This window comes from Pseudophryne corroboree, chromosome 8, assembly GCF_028390025.1.
Source record: "Pseudophryne corroboree isolate aPseCor3 chromosome 8, aPseCor3.hap2, whole genome shotgun sequence".
NCBI lineage: Eukaryota > Metazoa > Chordata > Amphibia > Anura > Myobatrachidae > Pseudophryne > Pseudophryne corroboree.
This window is the reverse complement of record NC_086451.1, coordinates 394,757,594-394,781,073: the sequence shown is the minus strand read 5'-3', so window position 1 is coordinate 394,781,073 and position 23,480 is coordinate 394,757,594. Positions and strand designations below refer to the sequence as shown.

At 42.4% G+C, this 23,480-nt stretch overlaps 1 protein-coding gene across 1 annotated transcript in view; it reads left to right on the top strand.

The window, feature by feature from the left end:
* LOC134949259 (cytochrome P450 2F3-like) overlaps positions 1-22,872 on the top strand; it is a 61,876-nt gene extending 39,004 nt beyond the window's left edge. The window contains exons 3-9 of the mRNA XM_063937746.1: positions 4,903-5,052; positions 7,060-7,220; positions 7,310-7,486; positions 7,792-7,933; positions 10,987-11,174; positions 17,891-18,032; positions 20,706-22,872. Coding sequence (XP_063793816.1) covers positions 4,903-5,052; positions 7,060-7,220; positions 7,310-7,486; positions 7,792-7,933; positions 10,987-11,174; positions 17,891-18,032; positions 20,706-20,887 — 1,142 coding nt within the window. The 3' untranslated portion in view covers positions 20,888-22,872. The remainder of the gene's footprint in view (positions 1-4,902; positions 5,053-7,059; positions 7,221-7,309; positions 7,487-7,791; positions 7,934-10,986; positions 11,175-17,890; positions 18,033-20,705) is intronic.
* Positions 22,873-23,480: the final 608 nt, after the last annotated feature.

The window sequence follows — 23,480 nt, the reverse complement described above, 5'->3', positions numbered from 1 at the left end:
CTGACTTCACGTGTGGCAAGTTCAAAGGGCATCAGAACCTTGCACAACGTTGAAATCATTCTCCACTGCACTTGAGACAGGTGCATTCCATCTCCTATATCGTGCTCAATTGTATAGGCTTGAATGGCCTTTTGCTGCTCCTCCAACCTCTGAAGCATATAGAGGGTTGAATTCCACCTCGTTACCACTTCTTGCTTCAGATGATGGCAGGGCAGGTTCAGTAGTTTTTGGTGGTGCTCCAGTCTTCTGTACGTGGTGCCTGTACGCCGAAAGTGTCCCGCAATTTTTCTGGCCACCGACAGCATCTCTTGCACGCCCCTGTCGTTTTTTAAAAAATTCTGCACCACCAAATTCAAGGTATGTGCAAAACATGGGACGTGCTGGAATTTGCCCATATTTAATGCACACACAATATTGCTGGCGTTGTCCGATGCCACAAATCCACAGGAGAGTCCAATTGGGGTAAGCCATTCCGCGATGATCTTCCTCAGTTGCCGTAAGAGGTTTTCAGCTGTGTGCGTATTCTGGAAAGCGGTGATACAAAGCGTAGCCTGCCTAGGAAAGAGTTGGCGTTTGCGAGATGCTGCTACTGGTGCCGCCGCTGCTGTTCTTGCGGCGGGAGTCCATACATCTACCCAGTGGGCTGTCACAGTCATATAGTCCTGACCCTGCCCTGCTCCACTTGTCCACATGTCCGTGGTTAAGTGGACATTGGGTACAACTGCATTTTTTAGGACACTGGTGAGTCTTTTTCTGACGTCCGTGTACATTCTCGGTATCGCCTGCCTAGAGAAGTGGAACCTAGATGGTATTTGGTAACGGGGGCACACTGCCTCAATAAATTGTCTAGTTCCCTGTGAACTAACGGCGGATACCGGACGCACGTCTAACACCAACATAGTTGTCAAGGACTCAGTTATCCGCTTTGCAGTAGGATGACTGCTGTGATATTTCATCTTCCTCGCAAAGGACTGTTGAACAGTCAATTGCTTACTGGAAGTAGTACAAGTGGGCTTACGACTTCCCCTCTGGGATGACCATCGACTCCCAGCGGCAACAACAGCAGCGCCAGCAGCAGTAGGCGTTACACGCAAGGATGCATCGGAGGAATCCCAGGCAGGAGAGGACTCGTCAGACTTGCCAGTGACATGGCCTGCAGGACTATTGGCATTCCTGGGGAAGGAGGAAATTGACACTGAGGGAGTTGGTGGGGTGGTTTGCGTGAGCTTGGTTACAAGAGGAAGGGATTTACTGGTCAGTGGACTGCTTCCGCTGTCACCCAAAGTTTTTGAACTTGTCACTGACTTATTATGAATGCGCTGCAGGTGACGTATAAGGGAGGATGTTCCGAGGTGGTTAACGTCCTTACCCCTACTTATTACAGCTTGACAAAGGGAACACACGGCTTGACACCTGTTGTCCGCATTTCTGGTGAAATACCTCCACACCGAAGAGCTGATTTTTTTGGTATTTTCACCTGGCATGTCAACGGCCATATTCCTCCCACGGACAACAGGTGTCTCCCCGGGTGCCTGACTTAAACAAACCACCTCACCATCAGAATCCTCCTGGTCAATTTCCTCCCCAGCGCCAGCAACACCCATATCCTCCTCATCCTGGTGTACTTCAACACTGACATCTTCAATCTGACTATCAGGAACTGGACTGCGGGTGCTCCTTCCAGCACTTGCAGGGGGCATGCAAATAGTGGAAGGCGCATGCTCTTCACGTCCAGTGTTGGGAAGGTCAGGCATCGCAAACGACACAATTGGACTCTCCTTGTGGATTTGGGATTTCAAAGAACGCACAGTTCTTTGCGGTGCTTTTGCCAGCTTGAGTCTTTTCAGTTTTCTAGCGAGAGGCTGAGTGCTTCCATCCTCATGTGAAGCTGAACCACTAGCCATGAACATAGGCCAGGGCCTCAGCCGTTCCTTGCCACTCCGTGTGGTAAATGGCATATTGGCAAGTTTACGCTTCTCCTCCGACAATTTTATTTTAGGTTTTGGAGTCCTTTTTTTTCTGATATTTGGTGTTTTGGATTTGACATGCTCTGTACTATGACATTGGGCATCGGCCTTGGCAGACGACGTTGCTGGCATTTCATCGTCTCGGCCATGACTAGTGGCAGCAGCTTCAGCACGAGGTGGAAGTGGATCTTGATCTTTCCCTAATTTTGGAACCTCAACTTTTTTGTTCTCCATATTTTATAGGCAGAACTAAAAGGCACCTCAGGTAAACAATGGAGATGGATGGATTGGATACTAGTATACAATTATGGACGGACTGCCACGGTTAGGTGGTATAAAAAAACCACGGTTAGGTGGTATATATTATAATAATAATACAATTATGGATGGACGGACTGCCTGCCGACTGCCGACACAGAGGTAGCCACAGCCGTGAACTACCGCACTGTACACTGGTTGATAAAGAGATAGTAGTATACTCGTAACAACTAGTATGACACTATGACGACGGTATAAAGAAAGAAAAAAAAATACCACAGTTAGGTGGTATATATTATAATAATAATACAATTATGGATGGACGGACTGCCTGCCGACTGCCGACACAGAGGTAGCCACAGCCGTGAACTACCGCACTGTACACTGGTTGATAAAGAGATAGTAGTATACTCGTAACAACTAGTATGACACTATGACGACGGTATAAAGAATGAAAAAAAAACCACGGTTAGGTGGTATATATTATAATAATAATACAATTATGGATGGACGGACTGCCTGCCGACACAGAGGTAGCCACAGCCGTGAACTACCGCACTGTACACTGGTTGATAAAGAGATAGTAGTATACTCGTAACAACTAGTATGACACTATGACGACGGTATAAAGAATGAAAAAAAAACCACGGTTAGGTGGTATATATTATAATAATAATACAATTATGGATGGACGGACTGCCTGCCGACTGCCGACACAGAGGTAGCCACAGCCGTGAACTACCGCACTGTACACTGGTTGATAAAGAGATAGTAGTATACTCGTAACAACTAGTATGACACTATGACGACGGTATAAAGAATGAAAAAAAAACCACGGTTAGGTGGTATATATTATAATAATAATACAATTATGGATGGACGGACTGCCTGCCGACTGCCGACACAGAGGTAGCCACAGCCGTGAACTACCGCACTGTACACTGGTTGATAAAGAGATAGTAGTATACTCGTAACAACTAGTATGACACTATGACGACGGTATAAAGAAAGAAAAAAAAATACCACAGTTAGGTGGTATATATTATAATAATAATACAATTATGGATGGACGGACTGCCTGCCGACTGCCGACACAGAGGTAGCCACAGCCGTGAACTACCGCACTGTACACTGGTTGATAAAGAGATAGTAGTATACTCGTAACAACTAGTATGACACTATGACGACGGTATAAAGAATGAAAAAAAAACCACGGTTAGGTGGTATATATTATAATAATAATACAATTATGGATGGACGGACTGCCTGCCGACTGCCGACACAGAGGTAGCCACAGCCGTGAACTACCGCACTGTACACTGGTTGATAAAGAGATAGTAGTATACTCGTAACAACTAGTATGACACTATGACGACGGTATAAAGAATGAAAAAAAAACCACGGTTAGGTGGTATATATTATAATAATAATACAATTATGGATGGACGGACTGCCTGCCGACTGCCGACACAGAGGTAGCCACAGCCGTGAACTACCGTACTGTACACTGGTTGATAAAGAGATAGTAGTATACTCGTAACAACTAGTATGACACTATGACGGTATAAAGAATGAAAAAAAAACCACGGTTAGGTGGTATATATTATAATAATAATACAATTATGGATGGACGGACTGCCTGCCGACTGCCGACACAGAGGTAGCCACAGCCGTGAACTACCGCACTGTACACTGGTTGATAAAGAGATAGTAGTATACTCGTAACAACTAGTATGACACTATGACGACGGTATAAAGAAAGAAAAAAAAATACCACGGTTAGGTGGTATATATTGTAATACAATTATGGATGGACGGACTGCCTGCCGAGTTCCGACTGCCGACACAGAGGTAGCCACAGCCGTGAACTACCGCACTGTACTGTGTCTGCTGCTAATATAGACTGGTTGATAAAGAGATAGTATACAATACATACAACAATATACTACTATACTGGTGGTCAGGCACTGGTCACCACTAGTCACACTGGCAGTGGCACTCCTGCAGCAAAAGTGTGCACTGTTTAATTTTAAATTAATATAATATTATGTACTCCTGGGGGCTCCTGCTATAACAACCTGCAGTGCTCCCCAGTCTCCCCCACAATTATTATAAGCTTTGCCTTTTATACATTGATGTGCAGCACACTGGGCTGAGCTGAGTGCACACAGACTGAGTCACACTGTGTGACTGGCTGCTGCTGTGTATCGTTTTTTTTCAGGCAGAGAACGGATATAGCAGAGAACGGATATATTATATTAAAATAAATAAAAGTTAACTAACAACAACTGCACTGGTCACTGTGGTAAACTCTGTCTGACTCTGCACAATCTCTCTCTCTCTTCTAATCTAATTTCTAATGGAGAGGACGCCAGCCACGTCCTCTCCCTATCAATCTCAATGCACGTGTGAAAATGGCGGCGACGCGCGGCTACTTATATAGAATCCGAGTCTCGCGAGAATCCGACAGCGTCATGATGACGTTCGGGCGCGCTCGGGTTAACCGAGCAAGGCGGGAGGATCCGAGTCTGCTCGGACCCGTGAAAAAAACATGAAGTTCGTGCGGGTTCGGTTTCAGAGAAACCGAACCCGCTCATCTCTAGTAAAATCAATCATTCACAACTTTTAAAATTATCATTTCCTAAACAAAACTGTCTTACTAACTCATTGTGTCCAGGTATTGTGTACGGGACAGGAGAAAGATGGAGACAACTTCGCCGTTTTGCTATCAGTACCCTGAAGAACTTTGGCATGGGAAAGAGAAGTCTGGAGGAGAGGGTGAAAGAAGAAGCCCAGTATTTGATTGCTGAGTTCAGAAATAGTGAAGGTATTTCATGGTTGGGTTTAACAAAGACTATGCATAAGTGCTACATAGATTTGTTTTAAAAGGATATGTACAAAAAATGCACTATTTTTTAAGGTTTTTTTCTCTTTTTGCATTGTACATTTTCTGATTGATGGATGCCAGGGCCTTCCAGGCTCAGGGCTACCGTCAGATATTGTGGTGCCCAGTACAAATGAAACTGGCAGCCCTCACACTGTTCTCTTTCTTCTCTCCTCCCATCAGCATCTTTCTTTTTCTTCATTCTCAAGCTATTCCTTTAAAGTGCTTCCAATTTTATGGATATATTGGTGGTGTAGCATGAACCAGAGATTTCAAGATTTTATATTGTATATATTGTGTGCACACACACACATATCTCATGGGATCCATTCATGATCCCGGCTGCCTGGAGCTCGGCAGTCAGAATACCGATGCCAGAATCCCAACACTATTCGGAATGCAGAATAGAATCACCATCCAACGAGATGCAGGACAGGTTAGCTGTGAGGGGGTTAGGTTTAGGCTGCAGGAAGGAGGAGCTAGGTTTAGGCACCACCGGGGAGGGTTAGGGTTAGGCTGCGGGGAGGGTGGGTTAGGGGCCAGGGGTGAGGTAAGATTATTGGGATGCTGCAGACAGTATTGTCACCTCCGTCATCCAAAACGCAGGCAAATCAATCCCAACCCGTCTCTAACATACAGTATTTGTGTATGAAACAGTTATTAACACAAGTAGTTGTTGCTCTCAATTGTTTTATTTATGTAAACAAGATGCAAAATTTTAGTGAGAAAGATACATTTGTACATGATTATCTTCCTGTTTTCAGTAAAGTAACTCCTGTTTATCATCAGAAGTACTGTAAGCATACTGTAGAGTTAAGGTTTTAAATTTAATTGGTCAGCTACAGTGCTGTGCAATTTTGTGACCATTTGCTCCCAAACACTTAAAAACAGACAAAAATGGTCAATCAAATTGGTTAAATCGACTTGATTTAACCAATTTGTCTAAACGACCGTTTTTGTCAGTTTCTGGCATTTAGGAGCAAATGGTCAATTGTCATTTGCTCCCATATAAATATTACCAGGTTTTTATTTCAACCAGTCAGATTTGACAATTGATCTTTAGGTGTATGGGCAGCTTAGCTCCTGCTGGGGAAATTTACAAATTTCCTTTGTTGACTGTGTCAGGGTCTGTCTGTGTGAGAATGAAAATCAGTTTGTCTCTGGGATCATCGGCACTTGCAAACCCCTAGTCAGTCCACGACCCTTATAAATGTACCCCTAACAGAAGGTAGCCCTATCAAGCCTTACCAGTGGAGTTATCATGATAAACATACAAACAAATGTGCTCAATAGCTTGCAGAGCCATAAATTGCTGCCAAAAATGAAACACAAAATAATTTATTTTAATGCTAAAAATAAATTAGAAAATGTTGTGTTTTCATAATAAAAATTGGTAGCGATATTGACAATTAGCAGGACTATGATATGTGCAGATACTAATTTATGAGGATTCCCAAATATTATTTCTATGTGTGAGATCATCTGCAGATCACACCAACAGGCATCTGATTAATCTGTACTCAAGGGCTAATCCTGCCTCCTTACCCAAGAGTCAAGTGCCACAGCACTTACCTCTTGGGTAAGGAGGCAGGAATAGCCGATGAGTTGGCATTACTGGTTTCATTGCTAAAAAAAATCCTCAGTAGAAACTTAAAAGATTATTGTACATTTTGCATTAAGTTTACCTAATCCATTACAGTGCTTCCATGTGCTATCCATCACAAAAACAATACATGTCCAATCATCTAACTATCTAGTACTGAAGTAGTAAATGATGACTTCACTAGAAGTTATGATATTCACTGGAAATGCATTCTGGGTACTATTGTTGGTCACAGCTGTGTGACACAGAAGTCAAGTTCACTTTTATAATAATATAAAAATAAGTACATAACTGAACAGAAGGGACTGGGCTTTTTAAGCAAGTTCACGTGTGCTTTTCTTTTGTAGGGAAGCCCATAGACCCAACATTTGGCTTCAGTTCGGCTGGTTCTAATATAATATGCTCTCTGGTGTTTGGAGACCGGTTTGACTATAGAGATGATGAATTCCTGACTTTATTGTATTTGATCAACAACAGCTGGCATCTAATGAGCTCCACATGGGGACAGGTCAGACTAAACTATGAGTCCTTATGAGCAATGGTGAAGAATATTTATTGTGTGATTGAACTCAGCTCATTGGCTTTATTTTCTTACAGCTTCTTTTTGTTTTTCCAAAAATCATGAAACATATTCCAGGCCCACATAGAAAGATTTACAAAAACTATGTCAAACTTGGAGCCTTTGTGGCCAAGAGGCTCCGAATGAACAAAGAGACACTTGACCCAAACAACCCACGTGATTTCATTGACTGTTTCCTTATAAAAATTGATCAGGTATGTGTTTAGCAAAGAGTAAATGTAACTCATGCTTCAGTAAATTTGTCCACTTCAGTTGGTATTAGAAAGTATGAAGTTGAAAATTAGTTTTGTACATCAAGTTAAAAGGGCTTATAATACAACACTCTTGTGGAGATAAGTAATGGTGCTGTAATAGCCGAGGACTGAGAAACGTAGACAAAGCACAGTATGTACTGCCAAGTAAATGTCGATTCTCTCAAAAGAACTGCTTCTTTCTTGAATGGAACCCTAGGATGATCAGTAACCAGCAACCAGTAACATCTAAATTACTTCCGTTGCAGGAGAAGAAAAACTCAAATTCTCACTTCAACTATGAGACAATGTTGAAAACGACGGTAAATGTATTTTTCGCTGGTACTGAGACGGTGGGCTCTACTCTCAGATATGGTTTCCTAATTATGCTAAGACATCCAGAAGTGAGAGGTAAGGTACAGTATTATATTTGGGGTATCTAAAAAAAGATCATGCATAGTTGCTTCCATAGTCTCCTAGTCTCATCCACTAGTTACTGTACTTCCGGGTGGTATTCAGTATGCCGGCTGTTGGGATCCTGGCGCTCAGTATACCGGCGCTGGAATACCGACACCCGGCATACCGACAACTATTCTCCCTCTTGGGGGTCCACAACCCCGCTGGAGGGAGAATAAATAGCGTGGCATGCATGGCGTGCGTAGCACGCCACCGTGCCCGCAGTGTGGCGAGCACAGGGAGCCCGCAAGGGGCTCATGTGTGCTCGCCCAGCTGCCGGTATGCCGGCAGTTGGGATCCCAACGCCGGTATGCTGGCCACTGGGATCCCGGCCACCGGCATACCATACTACACCCCTCCTTCCATAGTCTTCTACATGTATTATAAACTATGCCTTATACAGTTCTCCTAAATTGTCCTGATTTACATGAACTATACATTTTAATTTCATGTTTCTGCAGCGGGGTACACTGGGATTCCACAGGGAATACATCGGGATGTAGAGTTGGATCTTGATCCAAGGCACCAACAGGCTAAAGCTTTGACTGTTCCCAGGATCCATTGCACTGCCTCCTCTATAACCCCGCACCCAGGCACTCAGTTTGTAAGTTGGTGCCTGCAGTGCTGGTCACGAACAGGTGAGGCTGTGCTAGGCAGCCTCAAAAAGAGCTTTTTAAAAAGACTTCAAGGGCCGCAGTACTATTTATGTCAGTCTGACATTTTGTGCTGCGGCTCCATCATCTCCCCAGCAGCGCTGCATACTCCCGCGGCCAGGTTCCCGGGTACTTTCAGTGGAGGCGCACCAGTCATCAGGTACACCACCGCTGACGCTCTCCAGGATCGCGTGGCTGCACATCAGGGAGGAGGTAAGAGGGTCCCCAGGTGGGACCTGCTGGTTAATCTTGGTCTTGTCACAGTCCCAGGAGATGGATCACACCGCTGGCGTGGACACTGTACTGCACCGGGGCCCCACTATATCCACCAGGGCAAGGGAGCACAGTTCGGATTTACTCAAATCCGTTTTATGTAGGCTCCACAGTACCCGGTGGTGAGGACCAGCATAGGAGATAAGGTGCTGACCTGTAGCCCCTCCCCCAGCTCCGGTCGCCATCTACTGCTGGTGTTCCCGCCATGGAGAGATTTTGGCACCATCTTCACTACTAGCTGGGCTGATCTCCGGGACTGCAGGGCTCTGTCTCCTCTGTAAAGCCACCTGTCTCATCAGCGCTGTGCATTTACAGGCACTTAAGTATTCTACATGTCATTTTAGACGGTGTTAGTTAAGAACAAGTGTACTGCTATCTGAATATTTAGTACAAGTATTCTGTGATATACATCCAGTATCTACTGTGCATTGTTATACACTATCTAAACTCATACATTTTTATATGTAATTTTACTAGTCCAGTGCAGTTTTATTATTTATACTGTATGTAATAACTTCTGCATTGTACATGTGACTGAGTGTGCCAGTAGCTGTTGTGTGGATTTCATTCTCCTGTATCTCACATATTGCTATCCCTATATTCTGTATCCTGAGGGGCTAGAATATATTTACAACATCTTCCTGCTAAATAAACATACCTTGAGAATGAGAACATTCATCTCATATATGGCACTTTAAAAATAGCTTATATTAAAGCTCATCTCAGGAGTGATGATACCCATAAACTGATGTCCTTAAAAACACCTAATCAAAGATGGAGGACAAAATATAAAAAATATATAAAAACCCAACTGAAATGTTCTATTCAATAAAAATGACAAACTCTGTGGCTCCATAGGATCGGTCTGTTGTCTTAAATGCCCTACAAGAGTCTCCATTTGAACCTGGTCATGTTTTTACTGGTTATTGCCTCTGCTAGGAGGGTGTCGGACTTAAGCACTTTGTCCTGTCGTCCACCCTTTCTGATTTTTCACCGTGACCGACAGTTCTTCGAACTCGCCCTGGTTATCTACATAAGGTGGTATCATATTTTCATCTTAACCAAGAGCTTGTGGTTCTGGTCTTTAACTCTTCTGGTTTGTCCTCCAAAGTGCGGTCTTTGGATGTGGTACGGGCTATCTGTATTTACGTATAGAGGACTGCCTCACTCCGGAGGTTTTCACAAACGTGGCTGGCCTGCGAATAAGCAAACTTTGGCCAGACGGATTAGAATGGTGATTGCACAAGCCTATGCACAGGCTGGTCTTTCAGCTCCTGCTGCTATTAAAGCCCATTCTACTTGGTATGTTGGACCTTCTGGGCGGCTTGCCAAGGCGTGTCCACTGAACAGTTGTGCAAGGCAACTACGTGGTCCTCAGTGAACATGTTCATCAGGATCTATGCCTTTGATACTTCCGCCTCCTAGGATGCTTCATTTGGACACCGGGTTCTTGTGCCCGCTATGGTGCATCACCTCCCATGAGGAACTGCTTTAGGACACCCCTGATGTATTCCCTGTGGAATCCCAGTGCACCCCACTGCAGTAGAGGAGATTTATGGTAGACTTACCATGGTTTATTCTCTTTCTGCGAGGTACACTGGATTCCACAGGGCACCCACCCTGATGCACTTAGCTTCTTTGAGTTTGTATGGCATTAGCCGCTAGTCCCTTCTCCTGTCGTGAATGTGGTTCTATGTGACTAACATCTACCATCTCTTTTACCTGCTACTGCATTGGACTGTTTAACTAAACTGAGCCTGGAGGCAGGGTTATAGGCGGTGCAATGCATCCCGGGAACACTCAAAGCTTTAGACTGTTGGTGCCTCGGATCAAGATCCAGCACTACACCCTGATGTATTCCCTGTGGAATCCAGTGTACCTGGCAGAAAGAGATTTAACCATGGTAAGTCTACCATAAATCTCCATTTTATGTTGAGATTGTTGGATTCATGTACAGTCATGATGAGATATCTGACTTGTGGAGATACAGAATCTCTAGTTCTAAAATTAAAAATTATAGCTCAAGTTAAAACCAATGATTTGGGTATGTGTTTGCGAACACTAAACGAATGTTTTCACCAGAGAAAGTTCAGGAGGAAATAGATCGAGTGATCGGCCGGGACAGATGTCCATGCATGGATGATAGAAGCAAGATGGCCTACACTGAAGCTGTCCTCTATGAGATCCTGAGATTTGCAGATATAGTCCCCATGAGTGTGCCACACACAGTAACAAGGGATATTAAGTTCCGTGGCTATGACTTGCCTGAGGTACCTATTTTAGACCAACTGACTAAATGATAAAAAGATTACAGTCAGGAAAAGATCCTGTCCATTTGCCCTATAAATTGTCCTACTCCCCACCCCCACTCATTCTCATACTTATATTACCCCTTCAACACTTTTAATAGAAAATAATTCTACTGCTCACCTCCAGTTTACCAGTTTATGTGCTAAAAGCACATTCTGTATGCTAATTATGGAGATAATAAAGTTTTTTCAACATGTAAGAAAATATTTTCCTACATTGTGACATTATTAAACAAACCATTGACTTCTTTAGGATATTAGAGTGAATATAACTCTTACAATGTGTGGCAAAAAAACTTGTATGACATACAGTAACCCTTCCACACGCAAACAAAAGCTTTATACTGGGAACTCTGCTAGAACAGTATGTTCTACATGCTGTAGATCCATAACACACCCCACACTGTCATTAAGAGTTTTAATGGGATAATTCCACTTGTCAATAAACCTCTGACATGCTTTAAATTAAAGATCCGATAATTGTGTATGGCAGGTTTGTGAGTTTACACTCTGTATTGCTGTGTCAACAATGAGACACAAAGTTTTATGTACACAGCAGTTAGAGCACAAAGATCAGACATGGACAAATATGCCCACAGTAGATTTATTTTAAGTGTATAGTATTTTTCCTTTCAAATGTATACTGTATGTTAGATTTCAGTTGGAATTAGGCGAAAGAAAAATGTATACTTATGTACAGAATATTGTGCTCACTAAAATGTAGGGTTTTCTTAACATCAACCACCTACTTTTGCGACAAATACAATAATATTTTACTGCAAGTCAATAGTGGTCATTCCGAGTTGATCGCAGCCAGCAACTTTTAGCTGCTGCTGCGATCAACAGTCCACGCCTATGGGGGAGTGTAATTTAGCTTAGCAGGGCTGCAATTGGTTGTGCAGCCCTGCTAAGCTAAAAAAATTTAAGCAGAAGTAGACTAGGGCTGGACATACTTACCCTGTGCGATGGATCCAGCGATGATGGGCCCGGCTTTGACGTCACACCTCTGCCCTCCGTTGTCCTGGACACGCCTCCGTTTTACTCACCACTCCCCGACAACGGTCTCCAATGGTCCGGATCCGCCCATCCATGCCTCCTTCCTGTCAATCTTCTTAGAGGTCGCCGCTGCGACCGCTTCCGTCGGTAGCCGCGACGTAACCCGGCGACCCCTGACGCCGAACAACGTCGCGCACGCGCACAGCGGCCACCGTGCATGCACATTCCACGCCCGTTCGCACCGCAGCGAAAAACCGCTGCGTGCGAACAGGTCGGAATGACCCCTAATATACAATTGCAGCTAGCAAGGTGTGCAACGTCTAGCATTCTATTTTTAGGAGGAGTTCGGCAAAACAGGGACTGCATTTCATTAAGTTGTAGTCATTCCATTACTTCCTGTTGCATTGTAGTGGGAAAGCCAGGCCCACGATCCTCTGTCCGCTTTTGAACAGTTAAAAAGGTAAAACAGTACTTTAGGATTAAACTGGAAAGTTTAGTTGAATGGAACCTGTGGTCTTTAAGTGAAAGTAATACAAATACACACAAGGTTAAGAGTACCACTTCACCAGCACTGTAATGAATGAGGATAGAGTTCATACAGTTTTTCTCCTGTTCATACACCACTCCTTCCCTTTATGAATATCAGGAGACCACAGCTTCTTGTCTCAGAAGTTACCGAAAAGGGAAAAAGATATATCAAACCATAGTGTAATACTGTTTAGATAACAGATTTAATACATGGTATATCACACATTTAAAAACAAATATTGTACATCACACAAATTAAAAACAGTAGCAAAAAGAAAGCCACACAATAGTGGCATAGACATCCACAGTAGGACCATCCCCCTCAAAAAGGTGGAAAAAATGGACAATTACCGGCTGTCAGGTAGAACTGGTGTGAGTCAGTTCTTAAAAGCATGTGTATCCAGTTTGTATCCCAGCTGCAGCAAGGGGATTCCTGGCCTCGGATCTCCTTCACCGGATTAGTCAACGTGCAATACCATCCATTTAACAGAGGGTATGTTAAAGGGCACCCACTCGTTCCAACCCTCCCCAGGTCTTTGTCAAGGTCAGCTCCTGATATGCATGTCTCCAAAAAGATCTAAATCCAGTATACATCCCTATCACTCTATTCTTATTGATCCCAGCGCAGCTAATCACTATACAATGATTACCTAGAAGTCCGTGATCCTGTGCGCTTGGACCGTCCCTACCAATTGAGTTGCTTACTTAACAACCCACATCAACATAACCGTCTGTATTGTGGCTGTTCATCTCATTCAACGTTGTTATGGGACCCACCATCACTGCCTTTCGGGATCTACCGGTCACCGTCATCCATGATGCGTCATCGCTAGATCTTTTGTGTGTATCGAGTTCCCGGTCACGTGATCTCCTTTTGGTCGCATATTGGCCCTCATTCCGAGTTGATCGGTCGCAAGGCGAATTTAGCAGAGTTACACACGCTAAGCCGCCGCCTACTGGGAGTGAATCTTAGCTTCTTAAAATTGCGACCGATGTATTCGCAATATTGCGATTACTAACTACTTAGCAGTTTCAGAGTAGCTCCAGACTTACTCTGCCTGTGCGATCAGTTCAGTGCTTGTCGTTCCTGGTTGACGTCACAAACACACCCAGCGTTCGCCCAGGCACTCCCACCGTTTCCCCGGCCACTCCTGCGTTTTTTCCGGAAACGGTAGCGTTTTCAACCACACGCCCCTGAAACGCCGTGTTTCCGCCCAGTAACACCCATTTCCTGTCAATCACATTACGATCGCCGGAGCGAAGAAAAAGCCGTGAGTAAAAATACTTTCATCATAGTAAAGTTACTTGGCGCAGTCGCAGTGCGAACATTGCGCATGCGTACTAAGCGGATTTTCACTGCGATGCGATGAAAAATACCGAGCGAACAACTCGGAATGAGGCCCATTGCCTGGTACACACCGCTATTGTTTCTGTTTCACGACCACTGAAGCCGCGCCTGTATACTAAACATTTCAATGATATAGGCGGAGTAAAAAAACACATCTGTAGACTGGAGTTGCGTATATGGCATTGTATTCGTCCCTTATTCACAAGTCTCATTATAGGGCTCCCAATTGATTAGAGATGGTAACATGGTAATATAATCACTAACAAAATAAAGAAACAGATTATAAAAATTGCACACAAAAAAACACATATAAAAAACATTTCACTTCACAGTCTATATTGAGTCCATCAGGTTGAAGTGTCCCTAAATCATAAATCATTCTGAAAATAAGTTTGACTTTGTGTTAATATGATTACTCTTTTCACCATGGACATTTTCTAGAGCAAGGCGGCCAAACGAGATCCACTCAGTTCATGTTTTCCAAACCACCTAGCTGGTGCACAGGTGTAGTTATTGGTAACTGTCACATGTTCAAACATGTGGTGCATTCATTCCTAACCGACACAATCTACAGATCCACAGGTGGACTGGAAAACATGAACTGCTGGTGTATCTCGAGGACTGGTTTGGCCAATCCTGTTCTAGTGTATCCACAAACCCACAAATGTAAATGTATTTACTGTAAATATTCTAGAGCTGCATCTTGAAAGGTGACTAGGTGCAATGAGGGTCTGTAGATCTTGCAGCTTGTAAATGATTCTTAGGAGCATATTTATAAAAGCTTATTGCAGGATATCGCCCCAAAACACCAACTTTAGGGGGTTACTTGTCAATAAGAAGTAATAGATATACAGTATGTATGGAGGATCCCACATTTTTGATTGCAAAAGCATAGGTTTTTATGGGGCTACTAAAATGCTGAATTTAGCAAGCAGCTTGCCTGGGTAGTCATTGTAGCCTATGGGCTACAGATTGCTAAATTTTCTGCAAGAGGAATTCGTAAGATCCTTCCTCATCAATGGCTGTATGCACAGCAGTGCATCCAGCCTCAGAAGCAGTAGTAAAGGGACTGAGGGGACAGATGTAATTAGCCTTGGATAGAGATAAAGTGGACGGAGATAAAGTACCAACCAACCAGCTCCTAACTGTCATTTTTCAAACACATCCTGTAAAATGGCAGTTAGGGACTGATTACTGGTTCTTTATGTCTGTCCTCTTTTTATTTCTCTCCAAGGCTTAGCACATAGACCCTTGACTACTATTGCATCAACTGTCCCTGGATATGATTTTAGTTACATACTAGTGATTCTAAATATCTTCTTGCCGCAATAAGCAGCAATTAGAAATGATCATTATCAGGCTAAAACCTGATAATTAATAAGTACTGTATACGCCTTAGTGCCTAAGGTTAAATAGTCACTAGTAGCAGCCATGTTTGTACAAACAGACAGGGCAGTACAGGCATCAGCCAGTTATTGTTTCTTGTGTTACTTTATGGTGCAAAAATGTCCAATCTCACACGTAGCCATGAATATATACTGTATGCCGCTTGTTTTCCTTCAGCAGCTCCTCTCCTTGCTGTGGTCCCATACAAATTGCATTCAATATTAATATGAAAAGATAGTTAATCCTAATTCACTGTATTGTTACTGAAGTGAATATGAATAGGCTTTTCATCAAATGATTGAAATTCCATGCAAGCTTATTTATTTGTAAAACATATTTCTCACATTCTTTATTCTATTGTGAGCCTACAAGAATGGGGTATATATTTTCCCATGAATATACAGGTGAAACTCAGAAAATTAGAATATCAAGCAAAAGTTCATTTATTTCAGTAATTCAGCTTAAAAGGTGAAACTAATATATTATATAGACTCATTACATGCAAAGTGAGATATTTCAAGCCTTTATTTGTTAGAATTTTGATGATTTTGGCTTACAGCTTAAGAAAACCTCAACTCCAAAATCTTAGAAAATTAGAATATTACATAAAATCAATAAAAAAAGGATTTTAAATACAGAAATGTTGGCCCTCTGAAAAGTAGAATCATGCATATGTACTCAGTACTTGGTTTGGGCCCCTTTTGCATGAATTACTGCCTCAATGCAATGTGGCAAGGATTCTATCAGCCTGTGGCACTGCTGAGGTGTTATGGAAGACCAGGATGCTTCAATAGCGGCCTTCAGATCTTCTGCATTGTTCGGTCTCATGTTTCTCATCTTTCTCTTGGCAATGCCCCATAGACTCCCTATTGGGTTCAGGTCAGGCGAGTTTCCTGGCCAATCCAGCACAGTAATCACACGGTCATTGAACCAGGTTTTGGTACTTTTGGCAGTGTGGGCAGGTGCCAAGTCCTGCTGGAAAATGAAGTCAGCATCTCCATAAAGCTTGTCTGCTGAAGGAAGCATGAACTGCTCCAAAATGTCCTGGTAGACACCTGCGTTGACTCTGGACTTAATAAAGCATAATGGACCAACACCAGCAGATGACATGGCTCCCCAAATCAACACAGACTGTGGAAACTTCACACTGGACTTCAAGCATCTTGGATTGTGTGCCTCTCCATTCTTCCTCCATACTCTGGGACCTTGGTTTCCAAATGAAATGCAAAATTTGCTCTCATCAGAAAAGAGGACTTTGGACCACTGAGCAACAGACCAGTTCTTTTTTTCTTTAACCCAGGTAAGATGCTTCTGATGTTGTTTGTTGTTCAGGAGCATCTTGACAAGAGGAATCCGACATTTGAAGCCCATGCCTAGGATCCGTCTGTGTGTGGGGGCTCTTGATGCACTAACTCCAGCCTCAGTCCACTCCTTGTGAAGCTCGCCCACACTTGTGAATGGCCTTTTCCTGACAATAATCTCCAGGCTGCAGTCATCCCTGCTGCTTGTGCACCTTTTTCTTCCACAGTTTTCCCTTCCACTTAACTTTCTAATAATGTGCTTTGATACAGCACTTTGAGAACATCCAACTTCTTTTGCAATTTACTTTTTGAGGCTTTCCCTCCTTGTGTAGGGTGTCAGTGATGGCTTTCTGCACAACTGTCATGTCAGCACTCCTCGCCATGATTGTGATTTGTACAGAACCAAACTGAGAGAAAATTTAAAGGCTCAGGAACCCTTTGCAGGTTGTTGGATCAATTAGCTGATTAGAGTGTGACACTTTGACCCTAAAATATTGAACCATTTCACAATATTCAAATTTTTCTGAGATTTTGGATTTTCTAAAGCTGTAAGCCACAATCATCAAAATTAAATCAAATAAAGGCTTGAAATATCTCACTTTGCATGTAATGAGTATACATATTATATTAGTTTCACCTTTTAAGTTGAATTACTGACATAAATAAACTTTTGCACGATATTCTAATTTTCTGAATTTCACCTGTATCTGAGAATTTAACTCATAACTTTTTAAGTAAGGGAAAAATAAAAAGGTGCCACCACTACAAGCAGAGGGTTAAAGCATTCCAGTGTTCTTATGACATGACTAGGTTGAGACTGCTGATCCTATAAGGCAGAGTCCAGTCATGTGATTCTATCAGACAGCATAGGACTGAAAGTACCCGTGGCAGTATCAGGATTGAGGATGGGAATGGAAGAGAGCAGTCTGAATCACATTGTGAAAGGGACAGGGTTCACTGACGTCATGCTTCTGTCACACTTACGTTGAAAGATTGTAATGTAATTTGCACATCTATCTGAAATTATATTCCTAAATTCCCAAATGAAGTTCCGTTTTCATTAAGCCTTTCATACGCCCTCAGTGTCTGAAGGATATTTTCATACTCTTTCATTATAGGGTTTGAACATCATGCCCCTGATTTGCACATCCCAGTATGACCCTACAAAGTTTAAGAGCCCCAGTTCATTTGACCCCACACACTTCTTGGACCAAAATGGACTCTTCAAGAAGAACGAGGCATTTATGGCTTTTTCAGCAGGTATCTGACTCCTTTTATTTTTAAAGTTTAACTAAGCAAAGATTATTGTTATTATTATTATTATTATGCTGCATTAAAAATAAAAGTGAACTACATTACAGCATATTATACAACTTACTTTTCTTTATGGGAGATGTATCAAACCTTGGCGAGATATAAAGTGGAGAGAGTACAAACCAATCAGCTTCTTTCCTTTTTCAAACACAGCCTGTAAAACGGCAGCCAGAATCTGATATGTTGGTACTTTAGCTCTCAACAAAGTTTGATACACCTACAGTAGATCCTTGGTATCACTAAATCAAACAGATGTTTGATTAGTGCTTCCATATTTCTTTGAAAGCTTGACCAAATGTCAGTTCACTAAAGACAGGATGTACTAAAGGGAAAATGCAGTAAATCCCCCATTTTTAGGGGTTTTACTGCATTTTCATATGTACTAAGACCCAGCCACCGGGTTTTTGCAGACAAGGGTATTGCCATCTTTTGATGGCAATACCCTGTAGAAGCCTATGGGCTTCTTACCACCGGCTGCCACATCCCGCCACTTCCGCCACCCCGCACCACTCACGCCGACATCCCTCCCCCCAACATACCTGTGTGCAGGCAGCCCTGGTCCCAGAATCCAAACTCTTCCTCCCAATAGCAACACAGCCGGAGGTCCTTCATACTGCAGGGAGGAGCCCGTGACTCAAGTCTGCCTGCTTGCAAGTGTGAGACCCCAGGGAGGTGACAGAGACCCCCGCACAACCTTCTGACAGGTATCGCGGGGTGTCTCTGTCACCGCATTGCGGTGTTAATCGCATATGTCAGTACATATGCGATTAGCATCGCTGCGGTGGGCGGCGATGTATTTTAGTACATACCGCCCAAACTGTGTTTTATCTCTATATCATATTTACCATTTTGTGACCCTTTATGTTTGTTTGTGTCTACAAGGGGCAACACAATTTAGCACTGCCTAATGGTTGAAGCTGGGCTTCTTAAGTAAATGTGGACTGTGCACTTCCACAAAAAATGTAAATATTTAGCAGTATGAGATATTTTACTAAGATTTAAGAATTGGGGAGTAACCATTTATGGGGGTAATTCATTGGATTGCCTGCGGCTATGCAAACCAATGCGCAACAAGCCCTTTTCTGGCTCAGTGGCGACCTGCGGTCACCACAAGTTATATTCCCACTCTATGGGTGTCGTGAACGCCCACAAGTGTGAATAGTCCCTTTTGGTCGGCATGCCAACCGTTGGGATTCTGAGGATGCGGGATGTACAGTAGGGGCAGGTAAAGTGACATAACTACATACCCTCATGAAGTATGAAATGAGTTTCAGATTGGTATTCTGTGTTATGGTGGGTACACACTAAGCAATATATCAGCCATATCAGTTAAAGGCTGATACTGTATATCACGAGCCAGGCGGTGGGTGTGCGCACGCGATATTTCTGTGAATGATGTTGTTCACAGACATATTACATTGGCTGTGTAGCATGGGTTGGGGATGAAATCCCGATGGACCGGATGCGGCTGTCAAGAAACCGACAGCAACATCCCACCCACATGAAAGCCGGCAGTGGGGCGAGAGCTAAGAGTCCCCATGCGGTCTCGCTGCGCTCACCCCGCTGCAGGCTCAGGGTCTCGCTGTGCTCGCCACAGGTTCTATTCCCACTCTATTGGGAATATTTAATTGGCCCCGAAGACACATCGGGAGTAAAACCCCCCGATGTTTCTTTGGGTGTTGTGGTTGGCCTGTTCGATTAGCTCGTCCATTAAAAAGTGTACTTACACCCGAAAACGCACAGGTTCAGTGAAACCTGTGTGTTTTCGGGTGAAATAGCCCCATTTTCAGTTGAAAACGGGTCTGTTATCAGGGACTTTGCTTCGCCTGCCGGAGGCAGGTGAAACAAAATCCCCAATAAGCTGCGGCTTGCACCGGCTTATCGGGGTTAATTAGATAGCCCCGCCTGGTGAAACTTTACACACAACATATGTGCAGGTTTTTGAATATCCTCCTATGGGTGTTGTGGACACCCATAGAGTGGGAATAATCCTGGAGAGCTGGGATGCTGGCTGTCGGCATTCTCGGATGTCGAGATCCCGGCATTGTTATTCAGAATACCAATGCCGGGATCCCAACTGCCAGGATATTAACTACATCCCGTGTAGCACAGCTGATGGACAATATATCTACATATACAGTATATAGACAGATCTGGCTGTACGTATGCCAGTACACTGGCTTCTCTGACTGAAGATAAAGCTGGGCAGGCAAATTCAAATGCGCGCCCATCGATTGGCCGATCACTAAGTGTATATGCTCACCTGGATTGGCCGCTTGGTCGACCCAGTGTGTGCCCAGCTTTATGGTTGATGGACAGGAGACTGTATAAGAATTTTGTATAGAGCAGAGGTTCTCATACGCGGTTCTCAAGGCACCCCAATGGCCCAGGTTTTAAGTTTATCCATACTTATCCACAGATGACTTCATTAGTGCCTCAGTCAATTTGATTTGTCCATCTGTGCATAGCCATGGATATACCTATAACCTGGACCGGTAGGGTGCCTTGAGGATCGCTTTTGAGAACCTCTGGTATAGAGGATTATAAAAAGATAATGGCAAGGGATGTGTAATACTTTGGAGGCTCCTTTTTAATGTCATTTCTTGAACATTCCCCTAGGAAAGCGTATTTGCCTTGGGGAAGGTCTGGCCCAAATGGAACTGTTTATTTTCTTCACCACCATCCTCCAGAACTTCAATCCAAAGCCTATTGTGGACAACAAGGACCTTGATATCACTCCTGAAAGCAGTGGATTGGGCAATATCCCACGACCATACAAAATTTGCCTTATTCCCCGCTGAGGATGAAAGCAGATGGCTAGGATACACAAGATAGAACAAAAATTAAAGATTACTGGTTATAATGCCTTACTCATTATGTGTCAATAACATAAATATTAGAGCATCATTGAACAGTTTAAATCATTTAATTTCCTCTTCTGTAGAGCAAGCCCATCATCTCTGTCTTCTTCTTTAGTTCTAAACTGTTTCTTTGTACACTCCTTTTAAATATTGCTTCACTTAAAGTATCTTTTAAAACTATTATATCGATAACAATCATGTAATCATTGCTCAGATCTCTCCTACAGACAAGGGACTTATGTATTTTTCAGATCTTGCCAAAGTAGAAAATTATAGTATATCCTTGTGTTCTACCAATTTTAAGTTTGAGATTTTTTGCTTGTAAAAATTGACTTTTTAATTACCCTTTGAGGAACACTATCACCATTAGAAGGGCTATGTTATTACTACATATGATGTTGTTATACTTTTGATAAGGTGTCTTTTAATGTGGCCACATTGATTCATTTGATACTGCAAATTGACTTATAGGGTGGTATTCAATTCTTTTCACCCCTTTCCCCACCCATTCTGTTTCTGCTGACGGGTGTGGTATACTCATTTCAGCTCGCTACCCCAGGGGTAGCGAGGGCGCCGCACCCTTTACGCAGCTAAACTTGATTACTACAGGCGCAATATCCGTGAAAACGGGGATCACTTTAGAAAGGAGATTGGGCGTGATATATCATTTGAATACCGCCCATAGAGAATTAAAATGGGATTGATATATTGCAACATGCTCCTGATAACATCACCTGTATGCTCTTACACTAATTGAAGAATGTCACATTCCAGTCGGGCTGGAGGTATTTTTTATGTTTATGTTTAATTTTACCTATTCTTCTTATTACTATTGAGTATTTAAAAAGAGGCAGTCCATCTTCTGAGTACATCCCCTTCACCTTTAATTAAGGATTACTATGAGGGGTAAATGTATATTCATATTCGACCAGTTTATAGACCTAATTAAGTAGTCTGTGATCCAGCAACCACCGATTATATATTCTAATAGTGAATATTTCCTTAATACTGTACCTCATCAAATTGGATAGGGGGTAGATTTTAACCAGTCTATATTAGCGAATATATGTACACATTGAAAAATGGTTTGATAGTAATGTTTAATAGATACTTACCATCCATTAATAACAGTAGAAACTGATGTTTATACGATTATATATTTCCCAGGTGTAAATTCACTTTTTGGACTCCTTTCTAACCAGTGTGATCTATGTTCTGGTATTTTTTCACTAATTTGTGATGTCAGGTATGTGATCTCCTTTAAGATATTCATGTAAGTTCATACCTGGAAGTCAGTTTAAATACATGTACCACGGACTCATGTCACATTGGTCGATAGGAGACATCATTTCAATGTTTTTTTGGTAGGATTTACTAATATGGATAAGGAATCCCAGGTTTGACAGACCGGTCCTAAGTGCTTATAGCACATATATGAGTTGAAGTTCAGTTCCTTCACATTTGAAGGTATGCGGCCCTATAAATATAGAAATAATTGGGATCACTCGCATTCATTATCATTGTTTGTTTCATTTTTATGTTTATCTCTGCTTGTTCCTTTCTGTACCTCTTTTAATACATTGGGTATTTCCTGTGAGGTATCAGTTATCATTGTTCCAGTTTCTTCAAAGCATAAGTTATGATTTAAAAAAAAAGAAAAGTTTTTTAAAGAAATTATATAAACATTTAAGGAAATTGTAATAACATACTGAGAAACAGTATAAGTTATATGTTCTGCATTTGTAAATATATACCTGATGAAGTCTCACCAGGAGATGAATGCGTTTGATTTTTCTTATATGTGTGATCCCTGACCTTCTTAACAAGAAGTCAGGAGAAGGAATTATCTGTCAAATTACGGACACTGTGAAACCATATTTCCTATGTGTATGATTTTATGCAAAATGGAATTTTAATAAATGTATGAAACTAAAACATGTTTCTATCTGAATATATGTAATGGAGTTACATTGAACTTTGAAATATAATATTGTGTTTGAAATCAGACTATACCCGCAATAAGGTTTTACTTTCTCACTACTGTTGTGTATCAATTCTTCTGTGGTTCCGGCTAACAGGGAACTCAGTGAGAACGGCAGCCTATCTTCTATCGTTTCTTAGATAAATTCACTTAGCGCAGAGGAAGGGTATTGAGTTGGTCTTAAGTAGAAGATCCTCCCTTTTGAGTCATCCAATTTTTGCAATGGCTTCCCAATTTATTCCTTGGGGTAACCACATTCAAGGAAACGATGACACATAGCCTCTAAGGCAATCATAATTTAATACGGGTCTGAGGTGATGCAGGCTACTCTAAGGAGTTATGAAAATAGTAGGCCTCTTTTGAGTGGTGCTGTGTGAAAGCTTGAGGCTAAAAGTAAAGTGTTAATATAGTCCTTGCTATATATTGATGTAGAGATCTTCTTATCGTGTTTAGTAACCAACACATCCAAACAATTGATGTGATGTGAACTAAACATAAGGCTGAAACTTATTAGTCCTGGTTTTGTATTCAGGTAATTGACAAATTCCAACA